This window comes from Saimiri boliviensis, chromosome 2 (genome assembly GCF_048565385.1).
Source record: "Saimiri boliviensis isolate mSaiBol1 chromosome 2, mSaiBol1.pri, whole genome shotgun sequence".
NCBI lineage: Eukaryota > Metazoa > Chordata > Mammalia > Primates > Cebidae > Saimiri > Saimiri boliviensis.
This window is the reverse complement of record NC_133450.1, coordinates 119806133-119824896: the sequence shown is the minus strand read 5'-3', so window position 1 is coordinate 119824896 and position 18764 is coordinate 119806133. Positions and strand designations below refer to the sequence as shown.

Below are 18764 nucleotides of genomic sequence, written 5' to 3'. Positions count from 1 at the left end.
TCACAGCCAAAAAAGAGCATAAAATGGAAGAAAGTCACTTGGAGAATGCACAGAAAAGGTAAGCAGCTCTGATTTCACCCTAATTCTTTCTTTGGCTAGCCATTCTCTTTTATTATTATGAAGTGTATTCATTTTGTTAGGCAATTCTATCTCCAAAACATTTTCACCTTCCGCAACTGAAACTTTGGACCCTTTCAACACAAATTGCCTATTCCCCTCTCCCCTGTCCCCTGGCAGCTACCATCCTCCTTTCTATATCTCTGTGATTTTGACCACTTTAGCTACCTTTTACAGTTGGGTCATCCAGTATTTGTCCTTATGTGCCTGGCTTCTTTCCTGTAGCTTAATGTTTGACTAGCCATGCTTTCAACCTCCTATGTTAAGACTATACCATCCATAAGCAGTAAGCTTCACTTGCAAGCTGGAGTGAAAGCAGTGTAACGGGACTTAGGAATAGTTTTCCTCAGGAAGCAGGGATCATCCAGAAGTGACACACCTACCTCACACACATGTCATGACATTATTCTGCCTGTTTGCCTCTCCTGCATTGCTCTGCTCCTGAACCGCTTAATGGTAGTCAGGGACAGTTTGATCCTTCTTAGCATTACAGTTAGATCAAACTAATTATTGCAGACACCTAAGAGACATTATTATGTCTTTCCTCGGCTTCTAGAGGATATTAAAAACAAGGAGCAGCTAGAAAGAAGGGGCTGTCCATATGTTCAGGTGTGGAGAAGGGGCTGTCCATATGCCCATGTAGCATATGGACAATTCCCCCCATAATTTGACGAAGACCTCAGAGGTCTTTTGCTCAGCCTCATGTCACCCACTTCAGGCATCTTCCTTGCTTTCTGTCTGCCAATAGACACCAGAGGGGAATCATCCACTCCACCCAGTAGAGTCTAATCATCAATTCTCATCCCTTAGAGCTTTTTCCTTTTTGTTCGTTGATGAGGCTAGTCAACTTGTCTCTCCCTTCCTCATAGAAGAGTGAGTGGCAATAGACAGAGGTATTCTCGTATTGGGGGCTGAAATTTGAGATATATTTTGCTGATACCAGTTCTAAAAGTACTGGTAAATTAGATGAGAGGTAGGGGTAGGAGACAGCATATAAGGAAAAAGGAGCTTTACAAATGTGTGAGAGGAAGTCTCCCAGTTAGGAATTTAAATGCCAGTAAACAGATTGTAGAAATCAATCATTTTCCTCCTGTCTAGCCACAAGTTCCGAGAGTTCTGAAATCCCATAGACAGTGCCATATGCCCTACTTTCACAGGTGCCAGCATCTTGCTGTGCTTCCCACTAAAATTACCAGTAAGATTAAAATGCTGGTGAAACCAAATTGAAGGCAAGTCTTGCACTTTGCTAAGTACGGACATGTTTTCAAATCATGCTTATCTTAGCATAACAATCATTCAAAAGCGAGATAACTCCATGGTTATGCTTTTAGCCATTTGTGTCTCTACTGACCTTATTCCTTTATTAAGCTTCCCTCCCCAGTGCATAGAACTAGCATGCATGTGTTATAGAAACATGCAGCACATAGAGAAGAGATTATCAACAAGGGCGCATTGGTGTCAGGCCAAACCGAAATTCAGTTTCCGGGATGGATGTCAAATTTCTAATACTTTTTCAAGATCCTTGCTGAAGGAAAAGGGGACCCACCGTAGAGGGGCCGAAGCTGCTGCCGTGCATTAGCTATGCAGAGGGCAGTCATAAATTTTGGTTGTCAGCGTTTTCTGTGGCTTTGTGGTGAAGGTAGTCTAGCTTTCATGTCATACATCAAATATGTTATATCCCATCTGTAATGTAGAAACCACGGTTGTTTGGTTTCACTCTTTAAGGAGGTTGTGGTCAGTGTTGCAATATTTGTGCGAGATCTAGTAAATTCTTATGCTTTATTCTCAAGAGAAACAATTTACTCTGAGGGTAAGGAGTATTTGCTTTTCCTAAGCAGTTTCTGAAAGACATGCATGTAAGACAGTAAGTGGATGTGTTTCGCTTTGGCATCTCAGCACTGTAAAAGTAAAACAGTTCACTTTGCTATGGGATCTTTGATGTAATCATTGTCTGTACTTTATAAATGTTTGGCCGAATTAAAAAGATACAAATCAGACAGGAAATTATAGCAGAGAGAAAAGGGTCAGAATAGTTTGCAGTGAAAAAAGTTACATAAAACAAAACATATGATTAGAAATCAATCTTTTAAAAGTTGAGAGCCATTTTAGAGCTGTCTGCTGACAAATAGAAGTTTCAAATCACATCATTGACCTTTGTTTCCTGTATATCGGAGAAAATTCTCCTGGTTGTTAAATATCAGCAATTTTCTTGCCCAAATTGCAAAAGATTTTCAATGATCAGCCTTCTGTGAATCAAAACTGAATTTAAAAGTGGAGTTTTGTGTAGGAAAGGTAACAGTCTAGACCTTAGCTGATCACTGTAGGTTCGTACTCTAGCTCTTGGCTTTTTCTTAAACAATAAGATAACAATGAAATCAAATAAGGCACATACTGGAAGTGACTTTGTGTTTTAAAAACTGCTGAGTGCCAAAGCCAGGCCATCCCTCTGGGACTCTGTTTGCTTTGGTTCTTCTGAAGAGGTTCACTTGCTTTCTTAGTTTCCAAAACCCATAGGAAAAATTAAATGCTAAAATTTAGTATTTCTCTTAGTGTTCCCCAGTCTTTCAGGGAGAGTAAGCAAGCAGGACCTCACAAATCCCTGGGGAGAGAGGCAAGGATGGCAAAGGTTAGCTTCAGTTTAGAGTTGGGAAAAATCGAGGCCTCAGGAAAATGACGTGCTTTTCTCAGGACCTGAGACAACCACCACATCACACTGTCATGCTCTGAAACTACACCAGGATTTACAATATGTTGATCTCACAATCTAGACTCCAGGTAAGGCTAGAGGTGTCAGGTGATCCATGAAGCGTAGTAACTGGACTCCACTATGTTCTGCTGGAAAATTGGAAGATAAGTTGTTCCTCTAAATACTAGAAATGCAACTTTCCCTTCCCCATGAATGCTCAAATGAATATGTATCTGTATAGAATGTACACATAAGAAAGAAAAAATCATCATGTGCCCTCCCCGGGGTAACGCATGTTATGTGTGATACAGAGGCCAACTATTTCTAAAGTAGAAAAGGGTGGGGGAGAACACCTATTTTGTCTCTTAAATGCCTGTGTTACCCAGCATGAGCAACAGGAAGATAGAGCAGACAAAACGTTTCACAGAAAATCAGGGGACCCGAGTTCTAGGCCCAACTCCATCAGTGAATAAGGTCAGGCACTCTTTCCAGGCCTCTGTTTTGTCATCTGTAAAACGATAATTTAGCAAGTCATCCTGTAAATTCTTTCCCCATCTAAAGTCCTGTGACTTTATAGGAAATGCATGGCCTGTTTCTATAGGCTATTTAACTCTCTGCTTTTATATTCCCATGCTATGATCAAAATAATTTTCATTGGAATGAAATAAAGTTACATGCTGTGGAGTATACATTTGGTTTTACCACTATTTGGACTGCCATGGAGTTAAGGGTTATGTCTGGGGCAAGAGTGGACGTTGGCACTTTCTTCCCTTACTGGTTGTGCTTCACATTATGTGTGTTTGGAATTATAATAGAGTCCCGTGAGAGATTACTGCAGTTATTGCCTTTCTCCACTTATGCACTTCCAGTCTTTTAATAACTGGGAGCCAAAATTCCCTGACCAGTAGTTTTAATTTGCATTAAAAACAAATTTATTCTTTACAGAAGCACAAAGAATTTATGGGACTCAGAGCTGCAGTTCCAGCTTGGATCTCGCCTAATCGTAGCCATGGAATCAATTAACAGTTCATCTGTGAAATGTGATAAAATCTTATGAGATACATATTGCCCAATAACTTAGAACGAGATGAAAGTATGCTCCATAATAGTAACAGGGCTTCAGGGTTTTACAATCGCCATTGAATAGAGTTCCATTAGAAAATCAGCATTCAGGATGGCCACAAAAAAAAAAAAAAAAAAAAAAAAACCCACTGTGTCTGTGTCTGAACAGATGATCAAGCATTGAGTAATAAACCTGGCCAGCCATTCCTGCTTTGATTAGTTTCCAACACCCTGGAAAAGGGGGCCATTTATTTAAGTGTTCTTGCTCATGGCAAATGAGCTTATGAGGCTTGGGGTAGGTGGGGGTGAGGGGGAAAGATTAGTTCAGAGCTATAAATTGCTGCAAAGCTAGTGCCTCCAAGAAGGGCTGCTTGGGAGGCCCAGGTAGTCTGGTGTGCAGTGAGCCTTGCCGAGGTACATCTTATTGGTATCTTGGAGTCCACTCTGGAAAACTAGGGTTCTTTTCTGATGAGATTGGACATCATTTTTCATAATCAGAAATGATTTTTCATCCAAAACTTGCTATGCCCACAACTATCTATTTTTGTATATTTGTGGTTTGTATTCTTTTATCATATTAAGCTTTAAAAGGTAGCCCTCTTAAAGATCATGTCATCTACATCTCTTATTTTACTCTTGAGAAAATTCAAAGTCAAAGATGCTGAGTGACTGACCCAAGATTACAAAGGCAGTATATGACAGAATGATAGAATGGATTTTCTTGCTTTTCTGTGAAACATTTGACAGGTTAATTATTTCCAACGAGCTATCAAACTGACCACTGTTAATATTACAGTGTTTCATCAGCCTTTCATGTAATCACTAAACATCAAATGAAGAGCAGGGAACAGACATGGATCTGAGATGAACAAACTCAGGAAATTTTACCTGTACAACCCCAGAAATTATACATGCTGATTTTATACAGATAAGATGTGCCCAGGAACATCCCAATCAGGTTGCATTACTTGGCAAATTAGTGTGGGCAAATACATTTTCTGAGGCTTAGAATAAACTTCAGTTAACTATGAGCCCCAGCTTCTGTGTTAGAGAACAAACCCACAGGAAACTACCCCCAGTGTTCCCTCTCTAATGGGTTTTGGAATTGACAATTTCTCACCCTCTGCCTCATTCCATTTGCCCCTCTACCTGTTGCAGTTTTGAAACAACAGTAGGATATTTTGGGATGAAGCCAAAGTCTGGCGAGAAGGAGATCACACCCAGCTACGTGTTTATGGTGTGGTACGAGTTCTGCAGTGACTTCAAGACAATTTGGAAACGGGAGAGTAAAAACATATCTAAAGAAAGGTAAGGTTCATATAAAAATTTTAATGCCTCCTTCAGGAGCCTAGGAAACTACACTCTTAAACCTAACAAAGTGTGTCTATTTCACACGGGTTGATGTTTTCTTATGGATAAAGTGGTCATCGAGGAAGGACTTTTGCCTCAGGTATCATAGGGAGAATCGGGGAAAGCTTGCTGTCCACACAGGCAGATAGGTTACACTTTCTTAACCCCTTCCAATTACTAGCTAGTAAATGAAAGGAGAGTTGTGCTAATTTGCAACAGATTGCTTCTCTGTGTATTTTCATGTTGGCCCAGGCTAAATGAGGCAGCCTTGCTGTCGCAGACAGTATAGACAAATAAAAGTGAATGCTTTTCCCATTAATATACTGAACTTGCATCAAAGGAAAAATCTCTGACTCGGGCCACACTTCACACAGCGTGGAAACCCCGCATTGGATTTACAGCGCCACTTCTGACTCCCTGTATCCTGCTGCGGACATCAAACTGTGTGCCGCTCAGCCCCATTGCAGCCCCTGATTTTATTAGCTGGGGGTAGACGAAAAACCTCAACTCTGTAGACGGGTGTGTGTGTGCGCATGCGTGCGTGTGTCTGTGTGCGTGTTCATTTCCCTTGGAGAAATTGAATTTGCCCCTCTATCAGAAAAAAAGCATTTCTGCTTCATCATTTTGCAATCAGATTGACACTGTTCTGTAAAGGGCGTCATGGATTTAAACTTCCAACAGCTACTACTCCTGTGGAACAGATATATACAAATGGCATTCAAAACAGAGTGAAAGGAGGCAAAAAAAATTCCTCAATGTAAGGAAAATGATGTATGTAATTTTAGCACCTACACTTTACTAACCTTTGAGGCCTGGCATTCTGTAATTCAGTATTCTTATTCTTCACTTTGTAATCAAAGATATATACATAACATATTTATAGACACATTACAATCTACTCTATTTCACCTTAAAACACTAGTTCAGAGGATCAAAACTGAGATTTTTGACCTAGTATTGAGTCTCCAAGTATTTTGTCAGAGAACTATAAAAAGAAAAAGGCCTTCTTTCTTTCCAAGGAAGTTAAAGAGCTTTAAAACCGTTTATCAACCCATCTTCCCATCATTACCTCTTTGGGAACATGGGAATTAAACTGAATATATCCATTATATAGATAAACTGAAGCAGAGAAAAGTACCATTGTTGAGAAAATAGGTCATTGATAATAACATGAAAAAAATCCTAAAAATCTTGGCGCCCAACTCATTGCTATTGCCCTGCAATCACTTATTTAGCCTTTTTAAAGTAAGCTAAAATCAGTTTCTCTGGAATCAATTCTCATATGAAAATGCTGTTCTTATACCCGCCTGGGAGCTGGCCAGTGTGCTCTCCAGGTCCACACACCTTAGGGCTGGGACATCCAGCCGTGGGCCTGGAATCCACAACTTTTGCTTTAGAATTTGCACCTCAGATTTTGAGCACAGTCCTTAATGTATTTATCTTTAGGGCCCTAAAAATGGTCTAAAACAAAAGACTAACAGAAGGCAATTAGTTGGTTTTCATTTTAATAATCTTCTGTTGAAATACTGAACCATATTCCAAATTAAAGAGTTTATATCACCAAATTAGATCAAAGAAATTGTCTTTCATAGAGGTGGTATCCAGAAATCCTTAAAAATGACAGTATCTGCGATTCCCAGCCATGGGTGTTTGCGGCATTGCTTCCTGGGTGCAGCTGTTGAATTGCCTGCTTCACACTCTGTAAACCAACACCTTTACAGGGTCATGACTTCACAAGACCCTTTTCATTTCTTCTCATTTAGCAGTTTCAGGGGACCCTTCATTCCAGCCATGCTCTGTGAGGACGGATTGCCAAGGTGTCCACCGTAAAACATCTCAAAGTTGATGATGGCTAATAAAATTTTTTTGGAGGCAGCAGCATAGTTAGGAAAATGTTAAGAAATATCAGCACATTATGTGTCTTACTGCCAAACCAGGTATACAAACTGATTAATATCCAGGGTTTTCTTAAAATCCTGAAGTGAGAACTTTGTTAAATTGTTCTCTATCTGCTAAAGATTTTAGCTTCTTAGCTGTTAGAATCACACGTTCATTTTGGTAAAATAAGCAATTAAATTAAAAAAAGTTGCTTTGTTTTGACATCTGTTAATGATATTTGATATTATAGTTTCAATTATAATTTCCCCAGAAAACCAATATAGTCCAACAACACTAAAAGTCAGGAGGTAACAGAACATTAACAAAGTCATCCTAAAAAATAACCAAATGAAACCTTGATCATGTGTCATTATAAGGAAAAAAACTAGTTTGGGATCCCATCAGAAAAAATTAACTCATTTTTTAAATATATCTGTAGGCCAACTAAGTGCTCAAAATCATTGGCAAAATTAACAATCAATAGTAGCATTTTTAAAGGGATGGGTTTCATGAAAAATAGTGTTTGTTTAAATTCTACTTCCAAATGAAATTCAAGTGTTGAAAACTATGTAGGCCACTTAAGGTTAATTTTAGGTGGTAGAGAAGACTTTTCCTGTTTAGGATAGTTTTCATGAGTATCCATTAGTTTGATGCAAAATTGAGATGAATGCATCTTCGTAACAAGGTAACTTCCCCTCATAAAATCGGGAATAATCTCTAAACACACAAATGACCACGTAAAAATGTCCAAAGTTTTGTGCCTTGTGAGTGGGCAACAACCTTATCATTAAACTAGCGTCAGGGCACAACTCTGTGGTTGAGTAAAAGAAACAGTATGTCACTAGGGAAGGTGGTTTACCTGGAGATTAAGTATCTTTGGAAGAGCAATCTACTGTGTGATGGTGTATTAATGGCATTTTATTTTCCTTGACATTCAAGCCAGTCTTAAGCAAAAGAGGAAACTTCTGTGCCCAGGCACAAATCTCAAAGTGCCACTTTCTAGACCTGCAGTCTGGGACCCAGTCATCTGTCGTGCTGCCCCTGCTATCAGGACTCATCTTTCAGTGAAGCATCCCAGTCCTTTCTCTTATCCCTTCTGAATACATGCATTGCTGAGCAGTGTCAAAAAGACGTGGAGACAGAGCTGAAAATAGGCTTTTTTACCCTTCTGCCCACCATTAATTGGCTATGTGATCTTAGGCCAGTCACTTATTCACTGGGAACCCAATTGTCACATCTGTAAAATGTATGTATTAGGATGAAGCAAGAACTAAATGGTGACTATGAGCTCTTCTAGTTCAAGATCTCTATTAATCTAGAAACTACTGTATAATTTTATGAGGAATTGTGTGTTTCAGGTCTGCAATAATGCCCCTCACCTTTGCTTTTGAGCTATAGGAACTAATTTGGAAGATATTTCAAAACAAGGACTCGCAGGCAAGTTGAGAGAGAGATTAGGTGGCAAGGAGAATTTTCATTGCCATCCTGAAACTAGTAGATGTCTGTAACTACCTTGCCTCACCTGAACCTCTAGTTCTTCTCATAAAATACTCACGTTGGTCTTTCTTTGTTTTGCGTTGAGTCTCCCAGGCTAGAGTGCCACTGTCATAGCTCACTGCACCCATGACCACTTGGGCTCAAGCGATCCTCCTACCTCAGCCTACTGAGTAGTTTGGACTACAGCTGTGCACCACCATACCTAGCTAATTTTATAGAGACGATGTCTCACTGTGGTACCCAGGCTGGTCTTGAACTCCTGGGCTCAAGAAATCCTTCCACCTTGGCCTCCCAAAGTGCTGGGATTACAGGCACAAGCCACATGCCTGGCCCTAATGTTCTTTAAGACCACTCTTTTATGGAGCATGTACACAAAACGTTTTTTTCTCTACTTACCTATATCCAACATTTATGATGTATCAGAGTTTATCCTCAGAAGCAGCTTTGCCTCGCTTTTACCTTTTCATGTAAAGGTAAAAGGTATTTGTGCCTCCTGATGTCCAAACATTCAATTTTTGGTACACACATTTCTTCTATGTATTAAGTCAATAGATGATCCAAGTATATGCGTAACTGCAAGGAGATAACCTGATTTTTGCTGATACTATTATTGGCTATTCCTTATTTATTTTTTTTTTTTTTTGGCTGCTTACTTATTCTGAGTGATAGGACCTTACTTCTAAAACATTCTACCATTTAGGATATCCTAAGACTGCCTCCACATATACACACACTGCCTCCCACAAAATGAGCTGTGAATCTGCAAAAGGTACACAAGGCCTACGGGAGTCAGGACTCGAGGAATAAATTCTAGGCACATAATTCACCCTGAGCCAAAGCAAAATTTCAAAGTGTCATTTAAAAAACCCGTAATGGATAAGTAATGAGTGAATTAGAAGTTTGGTGAATTGTGTATGAAATGCAAATAAGAAATTTCACTATACACATGGCTATAATTTATACCATAGGAGAATGGATAGTTACTTTGTTTTTTCTTTGGAGGGCTGTTTTTTTCTCCCAGCTACATACCAACAGGGTTTTGAAGTTTATTACTTGCTATTATTATGGGTAATTATGGAACTGCTGCACCCTTGACAGAAGATAGTTAAAAGCTGTTGTGGGGCTATCCTGAAAGCTGTTCTCAGAACTCCCTCTTGCTCTGTCACTTTAGGACCAAGAATTGGGGACTTAGAGATACTGTCAATCTACAAAGGAGCCACTCACTGCAGTGTAGATACTACAGGAGTTCTTCTCTTTACAATTTTTATTTATTGAATTCTGCTTTCCTACTGACATACAGACATGATTTCAGTAACTTGTAATGTGTTACCTTTCTTTTCCTTGCCCTCTGTTAACTAAACAGTTTGGATTCATTTAACCACTAAAGAGCTGCTTATTTTAAAAAACCCCTTAATAATACAATCACACTCTGATTAATTGGCAAAACTTTCAATTTTCCTAAATCACATTTCAAAACGGTTCTGTGCGAAAAGTAAATGCCCAAAGACAAACAGAATTATCATAATCACAAAAAATAGCCGGGCGCAGTGGCTCTTGTCTAATCCCAGCACTTTGGGAAGCCAAGGCAGGTGAATCACTTGAGATTAGGAGTTCAAGGTCAGCCTGGCCAACATGGTGAAACCTCGTCTCCACTAAAAAATATAAAAATTAGCAAGGCGTGGTGGTGCACTCCTGTAATTCTAGCTACTCAGGAGGCTGAGGCAGGACAATCGCTTGAGGCTGGGAGGCGAAAGTTGCAGTAAGCAGAGCTCACTCCACCGCACTACAGCCCGCGCAATAGAGACCCTGTCTCAAACAGAGTAAACCCTGCTTATTTCCCCAAGCAGTAAAACATCTGTAAAATTAAAAGTATGCCATGATTAAGGAGAGAGGATAAGCTAAAGACGCAAGAATTATACAATCGTTGGTTTAAAAAAACTATACTGATCTCTTGGCCATCTTTCCTCTGAAAGCATCATTCCTTCCCTTTCCTCTTCCCTTCTAACTTCTTTCAAAAGAAGTTATGTTCGTTTCCTTATTTCCTTTTTCGTACCACACACTCCTTCCTGTCTCAGTAAAGATAACGTCTTGGCTGCCAGAACAGATCAAAATAACTGTTGCTTAGAGGAAAAGTTCATTTTCCTCTGGCATAACAACCTGAATGCAAGGAGTTTAGATGTCAGGAACCCATTTTTCTCTTTTGTGACTGGTATCCTTAAGGTAAGGTCCTTAGTCCCAAGGTGGAAGCAGGGCTCTCATCAGGTGTACTGCTGTCACTGCTGCCGAGTTCCTGCCAGTGGGAAGGGGACTGCACATTTTTTTTTTTTTTTTTTTGAGACGGAGTTTCGCTCTTGTTACCCAGGCTGGAGTGCAATGGCACGATCTCGGCTCACCGCAACCCCCGCCTCCTGGGTTCAGGCAATTCTCCTGCCTCAGCCTCCTGAGTATCTGGGACTACAGGCACGCGCCACCGTGCCCAGCTAATTTTTTCTATTTTTAGTAGAGACGGGGTTTCACCAGGATGACCAGGATGGTCTCGATCTCTTGACCTCGTGATCCACCCGCCTCGGCCTCCCAAAGTGCTGGGATTACAGGCATGAGCCACCGCGCCCGGCAATCTTTCTTTTTAATATTAAATAGCATGAGCTGGAAGGTACACACATCACTTCCACTTTAGCCCATTGGGCAGGACTTAGTCTCATGACCATACACAAGGGATACCAGGAAATGTAGGCTTAGCTGGGAGCCAAGTCCTCAGCTAAAGACTCATGGTTTCCATTACTAAAGGAAGCAGGAGAAATGTGTTTTGAGATTATTACTACTAGACTGTGTCACATTTCCTAATTGTCAAGTCAGATGACTCCTAACTCTTTGCCACTGCTAGTTTTTGACACCAATGGTAGTTTTCTCCATCTTGAAATGCCTCATTGCTCTGATAGTATATTGGGTCTCTCTGCCAAGGTGACTATTCCCCCTCTTTATCTCCCTCATTAGCTCCTGTTTATTCTATTCCTTAAGTGTAGGCTTTCCCCAAGTTAAATCTCATTGTTCCTTTTTTCTGCTCTATACTCTGTATACCTAGTCCCAACTATTTTCACAGCTTCACCTATCACCTCATTGCCAAGGCCTCCCAAGTTTCAGACCTAAATTGCCTACTGAACACTAAGCATTCTCACAGTATATCCAAACCTCATCTGCAATTCAGTATGTCTCAGTTAGAAATTAATCTATCTCAACTAAGGCCTATTCTTCTCAGGTTCCCTAACTTTGAATTGCATCACCATCTTCCTCTCAGTATCAAAAGGGAGGCTGGAAACCAGAATTTTCTTTAATGCTACAAGAATTTTCATATATTTCTGACTCTGTTTTGCCGTCTTAATGGTGATTGTCCTTTACCCTGGATAAGTTGGCTCTGCCCTAATTCAGGCTCTATTAATCTCTCACTTGGATTATTAAAACATCCCTCAAACTCTTGTCTGCCTAGAGGTTTTCCATTTCCTCTTTAAATGTCCCTTAATATTGCATCCAATTATCTTTCCAAAACAGAAGTTAGATCATATTTATCTCTTTAAACATATTATGTGGTTTTCCATTGCTCATGAAATAAAGGGAAGATAGTTTGCCCCATGGCTGGTACTTTATTAATGTATTGAGTTCTCACAACAGCCCCCCCACCACCAAAAAAAAGATTTACTGCTATTTCTCACAGCTAAGCATGAGAGAGTAAATGAATTTTCACTGTCATAGTTTCGTTAATCAACAGAATGAGGATAGGAACATAGGTCTTTGACACTAAAGCTTGAGCTCTTTCAAGAACTTTATATTCTCTCCCAAATTATAGCATGGCACTGTAAGAACCTGCCCTAATCTCACTCTCCAGCCTCATTTCCTATAGCCTTATCCCTCCCTGCAGCTACTGTAACCACTCACTGTCTCACACCTGCACTTTATGTTCTCATTGGATAATTTCTTCATGCTGCATTGCCCCCCATTATTTCCTGCTGATCAAAATAGTCATCCTTCAGGGAGTGCCTCTAGCAACCAGGTCCTGTACAAATTTTCTGAAATCTCCCTTAATAAAAGAATTCGCTTTTCCTGTGGTCTCTGACAGCATTTTCTTCTTACCATCCTTTAGCATTTCATCCATTCCAACTTGTTATTTTAGCAGTTTGTGTGTATCTTTCCACTGCTAGAACACAAGCCTGTTCTTTGTTTTATCTTGTATGGTGCATTCTCCAGCACACAGCTAGTTATTGAAAGAGCATTGAAGATCCTGGCTGATGTAAGAGTTTGGAGGAAGAAATGATCCCAAGAAAATGTGGAAGTTACAGGGAGCTTTGAGCAGACACTTAGCCATAATCAGGACCACCACCCTAAGCAGAGATTTAGAGGAGATTCAGAAGCTAGTGGGGTAGTGGCTAGAGATCAGCAGCTCCCAAACCTGGCAGATCTCCCAGTCACCCGGAGAGCATTGTAAAAATGTAAACAGATCTATGCAATCAGAATATCGGAGTGTAGAGTCTAGAAATTGGTTGTTTTAGAAGCTCCCCACAGAAAAGGCAGAGCAAGAACACATATTGTGTGTAGTTTCCTTAATAAATGTCTTGGCTTCACCATCCTCTTGTTTAAATGCACCAGGTAAGCTTTGGAGATGAGAGACAGGACACCTTCCTAGTGATTCTTAGCTTCAGCCAAGTTTAGGAACTCCTGGGCTCAGGTGATAGTGCAGTTCTCTTCCAACCCTGCAATTTTAAGTAGAAATGAGCTGGGCATTGACAGAACAGAGGAATTTGGCTGCATAGACCTAGTGGGTTTACATCGTAAAGACGTGACTTGGATGACAACACATTTCTGAAGGAATCACACAGTGTTACCCCTGGGATTGGCCTAACGGCCCTGTTTTCTGTGCTTTCTTCTTAGTGGTTGGTCTACTCCAGTCTCTTGTGTATTTGCACATTCCTATAATATATATTTGCAGCACAAACACATAGAATCATGTGTTACTTAACTAGCAGGCTACATGGTGAGAAATGCAGTTAGGCGATTTCATCATTGTGTGAGGCTTATAGAGTGTACTTACACAAACCTAGATGGTGTAGCCTACCTCACACCTAGGCTATATGGCATAACCTATTGTTCTTAGGCTACAAGCCTGTAAAGCAGGTTATTGTACTAATTGTAACACAATGGTATTTGTGTAGCTAACCGTATCTAAACACAGAAAAGATACAGTAAGAATATAGTATCAAAGATAGGAAATAGTACACCTGTGTAGGGCACTTACTATGAATGGAACTTGCAGAATTGGAAATTGCTCTGGGTGGGTGGGTCAGGGAGTGAGTGGTGGGTGAATCTGAAGGCCTAGAATGTTACTGTATCCTACTGTAGACATTACAAGCACTGTACATTTAGGCTACACTAAAGTTCTTTTTCTGATAAAGTAATTGTGCCACAACAATATGGTGGCTCTGACTTCACTAGGCAAGAGGAATGGTTGAGCTCCATTATAACCTTATGGGACGATCATCATATATGAGGTCTGTCTTTGACCAGAATTTCATTATGTGGTATGTGACTGTACTTTTAAAATATCTGTCGTAATACTGATGTAAAGGCATAATTTTAAAATAAATATTATGTCTCAAGTAATCATGCAAACTCTGAAACTCTGTCCTGGAAAAATTTACTGATCACATAGGATATCCTTCATTAAACTTCCTCCAATCTGTGTGAGCTATCTTACCTCCAGAACTTTGGGGGTTTACTATGTCTTCGATTTTGGCATTTAATGATTTTTTAAAATTCATTTGGTTATCGACACTTTTAGATAAATTATAGGCCCCTAGAAGATAATTACAATGTTTTGTACCACTTTATTTTCTCTCGTCCTTTGTTTTTCCTTGTATATAGTAGATGCTAAGTTATTTGTTGAACAAATAATCACTGTTTTCTTTTGGCATGTTGAAACTGATTGCAAGATTTGCTATCTGCTGCTAATAGATGAAAAATCCCATTTATTTGGGTTTTGCTGATAGAAGTCTCTAACTATATGCCATATGGGTTGCTTTTGCCCAAGAATCTAAAATCTTAATAGCTTTGTTAAAGAGAATAGACATGTTCAGAACAAGAAAGATTAGTTAATGGAGTAAAACAATCACCGGCTCTGTTCTTGACTGTTATTACTTTCAATTTGTTTAGAAAAAAACAAGGAAGTGGAGATCCTTTGGATTCATGGCTATGCCAAGCCTCAAACCTCTTTGGAGCTCAAATCAAAACCTTAGAGAGCATCTGTCCACACTCTATTTCCCTAGCTTGGCAGAGAACAATGGAAACCTCAAGTATGTCTCCTTCATTCAGCCTAGAATATTTCTAAATTACTTATCTGCGAGACTCCTGACAGCTACTGCCTTGGGCAGAGATGCAACAGGGGGCTGCCTGGATAGAATGATTTTAGGGGCGCCAGAGAGGCTCCCTGCTCCAGACAATCTTCCCCGTTTCCTCACCCTTTTGTTCCAGTCACCCGTGCAAACAGACTGTCAGTGCTGGTTTTTGGTGAGACTCTGTAGGTGGTAGAGGTTTCAAAACCAGAAGAGGGGGAGTTGGCATCTGCTAGCACACACATGTCTTCATTATCAGGATTGGAAATGTCTTCCCAAGACTAGCCATGCATTTCAATTAAATGTGTAAATTTATGACACAGGGCTGATTTCAGTTTTCAAACTGTCTCCCAGACTGCTCTCCCTAAATGAGAAAATGAATACAATGTTGTTACCTTTCACTCTGCACTTAAATCGCCCGGTCGGCGCTGGGTGTTATGTCTACTGAGTGCAGAGTGATTGGCTTTAACTGATCATGCATTCCAGGGCAAGTCCAGGGCTCCCCAACTTCTACTCCCCTGTGGCCTGGGGGAGAAACTCTGCAAACGGAAGAGGAATTTGTTGTGCAATTAATCACTGAAGTCAAAAGTATGTTTGGGTACTACAAGTGATAGCTCACAAAAACTATATAGTGGCTGATCTGTGTAGCTGGTAAAATGCAGTCTCCAAGAGGAGTTTTTGACTTGTAAATAGGAAAATATCATCGGAATAGAGTCGGGAAAATGGTCAAATTTGGATTTGACAAAGTAGACAATTGGACAAAGTAGAACTGCTATGTTAATTTATCATGGTGTAACTTTTTGAGAGACAAAGTCTCACTCTGTTGCCCAGGCTAGAATGCAGTGGTGTCATCATAGTAACCTGCAGTTCCTGGGCTTAAGTGATCCTCCTGCCTCAGCCTCCTGACTAGGACCACAGGCACACATCATCATGCCCAACTCATTTTTTTAAAAGCTTTTTAATAGAGAGGATCTTGCTATGTGGCCCAGGCCGGCCTTGAATCCCAGCCCAAGCAGTCCTCCTGCCTCGGCCTCCCAAAGCACTGAAATTACAGGTGTGAGCTCCTATGCCCAACTGGAATTACTTTTAAAGGCTAAATTCTGGTGTGTTAGGAGCTAAGCCTAAGATTACTTTCTGCTAGCATTCTTACTTTCCTGCTGGTCTGTTTTATCATGGCTCCTGGTGAAACTGACCTGGGAGGCACAGGAGGTGGTTGGTGCCAGAGTGGTCAGGGCCAAAGGTCAGACTCTGAAGAGAAAATGAGCATGGAAGAGTGTGTCTGTCTAAGTAAGTGGCCCTGTTGGCCTGCGTGGGATAAACAAACTTTGGATTACTCATTATTTTATCGTTTATGGCTCTTTTCTGTTATTTTTCTACCTTTTGGAAACATTCCACGTAGGCTAGTCAATGACGTTTTCATCAGCTACTGTGGCAAAGAGACAAGTTTCCCTTTAAATTAAGAAATTAGTACGTTTGGTTTTTCTTTTTTTCTAACAGTAGGGAGTGACTTATTTCATTTTTATAGCTATTAATCATGGGCAATAGTTATGTCAAGAATTCAGAAATGCCTCATGAGTGAACGTTGTCAAGAAGGATAGAAATGAGAGTGGTCCTCGCAGTCCTAGTCAGGTCTCTATGATTGCGCTTATTTAGAAGCGAAGTTGGACATTAGTCCTTTTTTGCCTGGAGAAACAATTAGACTCTGAACTGCAGGGCCGTACCTTGTATAAACTCAGGGAGTATCAAAAGACCTGAACAAACTACATAGCATGGACGGAGCCTTACTTCTGATGTTCAGGCTACCAGGAAGTGGCTGGAGGGATGGCTGGACATAGCCATGTCCCTCTGAAGGCACATTTACAAGAGCCCTTATAGCGTTAATACCATCTATGCTTCAGGTAAGCCTAATGAGGAAAATATCAAAATGTTGTCCCCAATCTTCTCTATTCGAAGTGCCATAAACCATGTGATAGTGAGCTTTTTGAGGCAAGAAAGCCACTTGCATGTTGCCCTGAAGTCTGTAGGCTATTTCTTGTGCCTCGGCCTGATGCGACTTACTTCAAAGCTGCAAGGTGATCATGGCACAGGAGTGAACACTCACTCCTTTTTGTATTTCATCCTTGAAGCTCCATATACCCCTTTGCCGACTACTTCCTTCCGAAGGGAGACCATCAGAGTGTCGTTATTTGCTCATACAAGTTGTCCCTGGGAATGGTCGGTCAAGCCAAGCTATTTTGGGTAGTCAGACCGGTGAGTCATTTATTTTACGGGTGTGATCTACGGTGAGGGCCAATACCTTTTCTATACCATGGAAATCTTATTCACCATTCCAAAGGACCATAGGCCAGAATTGACTGAGCCAGTGGCAAAGATGGGCTTTTTTGCACCTTCCTTTATCATGTTCCTCCATGTATTTCTGAACAGTCATGAGAATAAAGAACTTACTTTTTTTTTAGAGAGATTAGAGAGATTCTGAACTCCTGTATTTACATTTAGGATAAGTCCAGTGGTGTAGCAGCTTAGACCTTCAGTTTTTATCATCCTGCCTTTTAGGGAATGTGGACATTCCCTGTGGCATGCTGACTTAAAGGCACATTACCTGTTGATACACACCACATCTCTTATCCATTTTTTAGACCATTTTTACCTTTTCCTTAGCAATGAGTGATATTAAGACCTTTTTAAAGAGATTCATATTATAGCTGATCAGATCTCATACATTTCCCAATATGCCTTTTATGAACCATATTCTCTTAATGTGTCTCTGCCAGTATTTCCAAAGTCATTAACTTTTAATGGCTTGGACAAAGAAACATACATGATCTGAGCTATGCACTAACTAAGTTACGCTGTACTAGCTGGCTGACAGGGCTTTCTTTTTGAAGCTGGTAGCACTAGAGGCCAAAACTTTACCCCTCTGCTCCTGAAATCACTTCTTGGTCCTGTTGTCTACCATACAAAAAAAGCAGATAATGTATTAACAAGAATGCCCTGATAATATTACCAGATTGTGTTTTCTCTACTGACTGAAATGAACCGATCAGTATCATTTAGGAGAATTTCTAATTTATCACCAATAGGTATTGAAAAGATAATGCTGTTTTTCAGGGACCAGTTACCTATTTTTAAACACTAAAATTAATCCCGTATGTTAGAGTGTGGACCCCAACCTGAACCATGATTTCAGACCAGTTGTGTCCAGACACCAGTCATCAGCCTACATTCCTTTTTACATTAAAAATATTACTTGGTCATTGGCTGGGCTCAGTGGTTCACACCTGTAATCCTAGCACTTTGGAAGGCCAATGCAAGTGGATTGCTCGAGTTCAGGAGTTCGAGACCAGCCTGGGCAACAAGGTGAAACGTCATCTGTACAAATACACACACGTATATATGTGTGTGTGTTTACATATATATACACACATATACATACCTAGCCTCATACTTAAGAGTTACTCAAAAGTTAATAGGCTGTCAATTCACACAAATATGCAGAATGGGAAAGAAAGGAAACGAGGCTGAGCAGATGAAGCCCCACCAAACCCCCCCACCACCCAAAAAGTTAATTGCAGTCACAGAATTAAGTTGGGGGAGGCCATAGGCAAGATGTAATAAGTTAGCTCTATTTAATTTTTATTCTGAAGTTAGTAAAAGCAAAGGAGGGAAAACAGACATTGGAAAGTAGCATAGGGCAGGAATCAGGGAGATCAAAATTCCAGGAAAGACCATAAATAAAATCAATCAATGAAATATGAGGCCATCTCTGCCTTTATGACAGGGAAGTAAATTGGTATCCC

General features: G+C 40.3%; 1 protein-coding gene across 4 annotated transcripts in view; it reads left to right on the top strand.

Moving 5' to 3' along the window:
* Window positions 1-18764, top strand: part of FMN1 (formin 1) — a 423173-nt gene that overhangs the window by 382211 nt on the left and 22198 nt on the right. For all 4 annotated transcript variants that reach the window (XM_074394141.1, XM_074394140.1, XM_074394139.1 and 1 more), the window contains 2 exons: window positions 7-58; window positions 5024-5173. In XM_074394141.1, coding sequence (XP_074250242.1) covers window positions 7-58; window positions 5024-5173 — 202 coding nt within the window. The remainder of the gene's footprint in view (window positions 1-6; window positions 59-5023; window positions 5174-18764) is intronic.